The following is a 6,358-nucleotide window of genomic DNA, read 5'->3' as shown; positions in this document are numbered from 1 at the left end:
CAACAGGCTGCATGCGCTAGCGATCGTGCTGCAGCAAACGCTTCATTGAAAATATTTGTCACAGTGGAGTTTTATTATTACAATGTAATAATATTATTTAGCGGATGTAATAAGACAGTTATTTGTTTATTGAACATAAAAAATTATTTTACGTTAGGGAAGCAGAATGCGTGAAATGAAAAGAACACAAACGAAGGTGCGCAGCAGTCGCTTGTGCTGCTCGGCTTCTCCGGCAACTGGCAGATTCAGACATCTGCCTTGCGGGGGCAGCATAGGCACATGGCTCTGGATAATGGACGACGGAGAGTTGCGGAGTGTGCAGCTGAAACGAAGTGAGTCCTTCGGATTTGGAATCTCTGTTTTCGGTGGTTCTGGACTGGGACTTCCCCCCGTCATCTACGATGTTGCCGACAACTCACCGGCGGCCTTCAGCGGTCAGGTAAGCTCCCATTGCGGCCGCCGGCGTCCGCCGCTAAGTTTTGGTTTCTTCCGACATCGGCGGCTTCCGACTGCGCGCTCCTCGGATGATGCTTCGCATCTCCCAGCGGCAGCGCAGCGCGAATTTCTTGAATGAGACAGCTCGTGACCCTCGCAGGTTTACGTTTTTGCGCAGAAATTATTTCTTGTGAGAACAGCTGCGATCACCGACTTCCCTGCGGGAACTCGGAGATCCAGTGCCTGGGCGTTGCTTGCCGCCTTCGGGCCCCTCTCCAAAGGAGGGTGGTGAGCCGCTAGATGACAGTCGCTCGAGAGGTGCTTGAACGCCGTGTGGAGCCAGCTGCGTGAGATTTCTACCGAAGCAGGGAACACATGCGCGTTCAAAGTCTCTGAGCCTACTCAATGTGCGGACGTTAGCGAGAACTGTGCTTATTGTTCTTTGAAATCCACGGCGATTGCCTTTTGTGCGAACAAATGTGTCGATTTTGGGGCCGGCCCCGTCCGCGGCATGAAAAGCACTGGCGCCTATTGATTCATGCTCCAAGTTACTTCAGGAATAGCGCTGTGACGTCGTCGTAGTGTTGCGATCATCGACAAGAGTGAGGGATGTTATCGGCAACGGTCTTAGGCCGCTGGGGGGAAAATAAGGAAAATGCTTGTTCGCTTTCAGAAAGCCGCACTTTGAACTGACGCGATCAGTTCAGAAAGTCTACTCAAGGTGATAACGCCGATACGTTGCAGAGCGGAAGAGGGTCGCCTTATAATTTCGTGCTTTTTGTTGCAGTGTCGGCTGGCAAGATTACCGGCCAGCGATGAGTAACTGTAGCGTAGCATTCCACGCTTCGATAACGCCCGGAGGTGCACAACGCCGGTCATCACGTCGATCAAGTGCCGGAGCAGGCGCCGTTGTGCTTTCGGCTGGCCTGCAGAACTTCGGGACTGAGAATCCGCCAGAACGCGCAGGCCGGCACACCTTTACGCGCTCTCGTTTGCATGGTTACGTATTCCGCTTTTTCTGTGATGTTTTCGGGCCATCGGCCACTGTCGGAGCTTCACCTCGCGTAGGAGTGCACAGGAGCGTGGGCGTTGTAAGGCGAGATCAGCCGAGCAAGGACAGCGGGAGAGGCTTTATGGTGGGCACCGTAATTACAGGAATAACAGCGTCGCCGCCCCCTCTGCTCTCTCCCCGCGCACGGCGTGGAGTGAGCTCACCCCACGGCGGTACCGCGGAACGAGAGCACCGAATTCCCCCTTCCTCTCCGTCCGCCGTCTCTCCTTAGCTTTTCTCAGTCGCTCTCTAAATCGTTCGCAGGCGGCTGTACGAGCGTACTTGGGTCGTGAGGATAGACGGCGTGTTTATTGTGCGAGGTTGTCTGCGTATGCGAGCATTTCAAGGGCGCCGTGGCGGTTAAAACGGCGTTGGGTGAGCTTGCAAAAAGGGGGGCGGTATTGGGGAGCTCTATGGCTCTATCTCGCATCGTTGTGTTTCGTTTCAAAACACAGGAAGGCTGCTTTGTTATCGTTGGAAACGCGAACAGACGCCTAAAGAAGAATGACCGCTCGCCTCACATGCGCGCCCGGCTGGAAGCCTGCCATTTATACCGCCGTGTTGTTGCGAAGTGCCTTTTGCTCCTCACTGCTGCGCTGGAAAAATAGAAGAGCAAAAGATAAGAAGTGCAGAAAAAGGTCGACACGGTAGCGCACTTTTATGGGATTAATTCTCTATTGAATACATTGTTGGCAGGGCTTAATGCATTTACGCTTATTGTTCGTGCCTGCTGCGGGCGATAAGGCTGAATCAAGGCAGGCCTTAATTCAGTTTCATTTCCCAGCTCAGTTGGAATAGCAAACAATCACCCATAATTAAAAAAAAAGCATCAAAGACAGGGCGTGCTGCACAACTTAAAGCGTATTCAATAAAGGCTGCGAACCTTTAATTGCTCACGAGGGCGTCATATTGAGTATCGCTGGGCATGGTGTGTGATATTTTTCCGCGATAGCGTCGAAGGTCCCGTTCACCAGAAAATCCGGTGTCGGCGTTGTGAGCGAAAAAAATCACGAGCAAGTCTCTGGCAGGTGGTCCACCTAGGTCACGTGACCTTGCGACGCCATCGCAACCTGCCCACCGGATTGCGAGCAAACTGCCCACCGTGGCCGGTGGCAGTGAAATTAATGATTGGTCGCTCAGGAAGAGCAACCTGAGCCGCACACCGCTGGGAGCACCTGCCATCACAGGGCAGTAGCGCACCAGGAGGGGTATGAGGACTCCCAGGGATCTGTGAATGTAATGTAGAGAATGACTTTCTGCATGTATGGGAATTAATTCATTACGCTATCGCGCCATACCCTTAAAGGGGTTGCGAAACACTGCCTGGGGGAATACCGGCTATACTTCAGGTGGGTTCTTTATGTCACACAGATGCTGACTTAAAAAGAATTACAGGAATCGATGCACAGGAACGGGAGTTATTCAGTGAAGAAATTTCAAAATACAAGCAAACAAAACGCTGCCCTCAACTCAAATTTAGCGGGGCTTCCCACTCCTATTTCGCTCTCCCAATGACGGCACCTGGCGCAACCAATCAAAACAGCCAGCCAGAGCACGTCGCGGAAGTTTGTACTCCATGGTTGCCTGCTCTCTGTGAGACTGGCAGCGTTGTTTCCATGCCGGAGCGCCCCTGGTGGTGTATTTTTATTTTACTTGCTTTGCGGGGCTTTTATCTAAGACAAAGAAATTGTTTTTGTTGATCTAATATAAAACGCAGACAGGTGACAAAATGCGTCTCTATTTATTCACACAATTTTCAGTATATTTACTGTTTGTCCGGTCATCAAGCTCGCGCCAGGTGATGTCATATCCGCTACTAAAAACCCGCTACCATGGCGACACCATCAGAGCCATGAAGTTGTTTTTGGGAGGACATTAAAATATTAAAAAACGGAATGTATGCGGTATTACCGACGCTAATAGCATCATTATAACTCACTATATGCAATCAACAGGCAAAACAGTTAACTAAGATTGTGTTTCTGGGCCCCTTTAAGGCGGAGCGTAAGTGTCCTCTCCACTTTTTTTTTTTTTTACTCTCACGCACTGAGCATCCAATGAGCCGTACGTTTTACTGTGACCAAAATTTATTGTTTATCGTTTTACAGGCATCGCAACAATATAGCTGGTAGTTCAGTTCACTGATGAGAACTAAGATGCGCTCGTTTGTTAGTGTTTGATTTTATTATTATTTTTTATGTAACCGAGCGCTTGGCAGAACTTTCAGAGCATCGGCAGCGCGCATATAGCCCGCCTCTAGAGGACAAAACAAAGAATCGCGTATTATAAACCACTGCGCGGCTTGTTTCTCCTTGTTAGCTTCGAAAGGTGAATGACCAACAGTGACTGACTTCTAGCGAAAGAAAAAAAAAGTGGTAGAACCAAGATTACGGCATAATTTTAAATTTCGAACGTTCAGTGTTTATATGCAGTTTGTTCGTTGGTACGCGCTGTTATGAAAAGCTGATGTAACGCATAATGTCAGTCTTTTGTGAAAGTAAATGGGACACATTGTGGGCTAGTGAGTACGATAACGACGACTGTGGAGGTTATTTACAGCGGCTGTCCTGCGGACGTTAAGAGTTCTTCCGGAGCCCCGGTCACGTTTATATTCCTGTGAAAGCGTTTCTCGCTTCCCTGGTGTAAATCTGCGAACGCGCATGCCTGCCCCACCTGCGAGTTAGCCTTCTTTTTCTGTGCCGTTTGTTCCCTTTGCTTGGTGCGATTGTTTCTTGACGAGCCACGGTAGAAAGAAGGGGACGGTATATAGCAGGAATGAAAATAGAAGCAAGTGCAGAAGCGAAATTGCCCCACCGAGCAGGGCGCAGAAAGGTCTTGCCCGTAGTTTTGTTGCCGCCTCAGAATGCATTGCTAATATGTTATTCCAGTCACGACGTTGTTTGGTGCGTCTTCTGATTCGGCGCACGCGAGAGCGTCTTCTCAAGCATGGCTGATGGTTCGCAAAGCGGAATGTGAAGCCTTAGTGGCAGAGTGGCCTCGCTTTCGCTGCTCCCACCACCTTCCCCGTGGGCTTCTTTTTTTATTATTTATTGAATTATTCCGCCGAGGGTGAGTTCGCTGGCCTGCACTATAATGCGCGACCCGATGGAGAGGTATTTGTGATCTGTGGCCACCTATTGGCACGCGCCATTGGCGAACTGTTAGATGCTGTCCTCATTAGTTCGCTGTGGTAAGTTATTTGACGTGACCGAGCCCATTGACGACCAGGGATTGATATTTGGGGGGGGGGGGGGGGGGGGGGGTCTAAATTCTTAGGTGGGAGGTGGTGTGCTAAACGTAGAGAAGCGGCTGTCATTTTTGGCAGTCATCAGTGGGACAAAAAATTGTTAGGAATTAAGGGAGTGTACCCCCCCCCCCCCCCTTCCTATGGAGTGTATAAGGAAATCGCTGTTGACGACGGAGTTGTCGAATTAGTGGCAAGGCGAAGCGAATACTGGCCAGTAAGGCACCGAAGAGGCACTGGTTGGGTGCGCGGTCGTAGGTCTGTGGCATGGGGTTGTCAGTGTTCTCTGTGTAGAGGGGCTTCCGCCTCACTGATAGCACACGGCCTTGTAAGTAGTCGAGAAAAACGAAACTTTACCGGGACGGCGCAGACGGGGAACACGAAAACGGGAGGTTCTGGCTTTGTTGATGGAGGTTAAATAATTGCGCGCTTAGTTCTCAGTTTCGAGGTGGCATCAGCTGACGTTCTGAGTGAAATGAAAACTGACCATTATTTGTCGTTCATCGGTTATAACGTTCCCTGCTGTTGCGTTGTAATTTGCGAGCGACGTCCCCTACGGAAGATGCTGCATGCAGCCGGATAGCCTTGGTCAGAAATCTTTTAAGGCACAGCGTTTGGGTTTTTGAGGTTGGGCACTTCAGCACCCTTGAAGCTCCAAAACAGTTCGGAAGGGTGATCACAAAAAGTCTTTCCCCCCCCGCCAGAGACTTGGAGCTTCGGATGCGCCGTAATTGCGCTACTAAATGAGTAAAAAAATGCAAACCCTGTGGCCTGAAGACTTTTGACCAAGGCTCTGCGCACACTTTCGAAGCTGGGCAGCATGCCCCTTGAAAATAAAATGACTTATACCCCTGTCACACTAGCAAATTTAATGTCATTCGAACCTAATGGCATTCGGTCTCTTTCGGTGCTACAAGGAAAAAAGTAATGTCATTCGAAAATGATGGCATCGACGATCAGTGAAAAAATATAGTCCAACCGAACGTCATCAGCGCGCATAAAAGATGTTTGAAATTGTTGTGCAGTGTTTCAAAAGCGGGTGAGAACATTTGTGTGCCGTATTATAAGCTTAAAATATTATTTGCGGTCATTCTGCACCACTTTAGCCATCAAAAGCCAAGCCAAGTACAAAGTCAACCACAAATCCGATAAATGTAAACAAACAAAATGGCTGACATGGCGGCGCGCGGACACGCGCGGAGCTTGGAAACGACTTCCAAAAGGTGAACTGCTCAGTTACGTCTTTAAGTACCTTCGAGCTTAACAAACATGGCACGCCAGCCAGCAGGAATCACGCATCCCAAAATGACCGACGGTCGCGGGAAAGACGCTGCTTCACGCTCGGCCGCTGCTGTAGGCTGCTGAGACCGAGAGTAATAGTTATCCACGATAGCCTCTAGTGTGAACAGATTCACACCAACATTAACTTTCTTTTAGCAGAACTAAATAAATGCACTTTCTAGGTTTGGCAGTGTGCACATTATTTTTTCGAGTCGCTTGTTCCTGCTGCGTATCTGGTGTCCAGAGTACGCATTCGGTTCGAGATCGAATGCGAATGAGTTCCCCTAACTCATTCGATGGCGAATGTCATTCGAACCTAATGACATTACATGTTCCCGTGTAGCAGT

General features: G+C 49.5%; 1 protein-coding gene across 3 annotated transcripts in view; it reads left to right on the top strand.

Moving 5' to 3' along the window:
• The first annotated feature begins 238 nt into the window (after positions 1–238).
• Efa6 (Exchange factor for Arf 6) overlaps positions 239–6,358 on the top strand; it is a 251,722-nt gene continuing 245,602 nt past the window's right edge. The window contains exon 1 of one of the 3 annotated variants that reach the window (XM_089582077.1): positions 239–439. In XM_089582077.1, coding sequence (XP_089438203.1) covers positions 293–439 — 147 coding nt within the window. In that variant the 5' untranslated portion in view covers positions 239–292. The remainder of the gene's footprint in view (positions 440–6,358) is intronic. The other 2 variants (XM_089582080.1, XM_089582082.1) reach the window with 2 other exon arrangements.

The sequence above is a fragment of the Amblyomma mixtum genome, chromosome 3 (genome assembly GCF_055824585.1).
Source record: "Amblyomma mixtum isolate Tamu chromosome 3, ASM5582458v1, whole genome shotgun sequence".
NCBI lineage: Eukaryota > Metazoa > Arthropoda > Arachnida > Ixodida > Ixodidae > Amblyomma > Amblyomma mixtum.
Note: the sequence above shows the minus strand (reverse complement) of the source record. Positions and strands in the feature narration are given on the sequence as shown.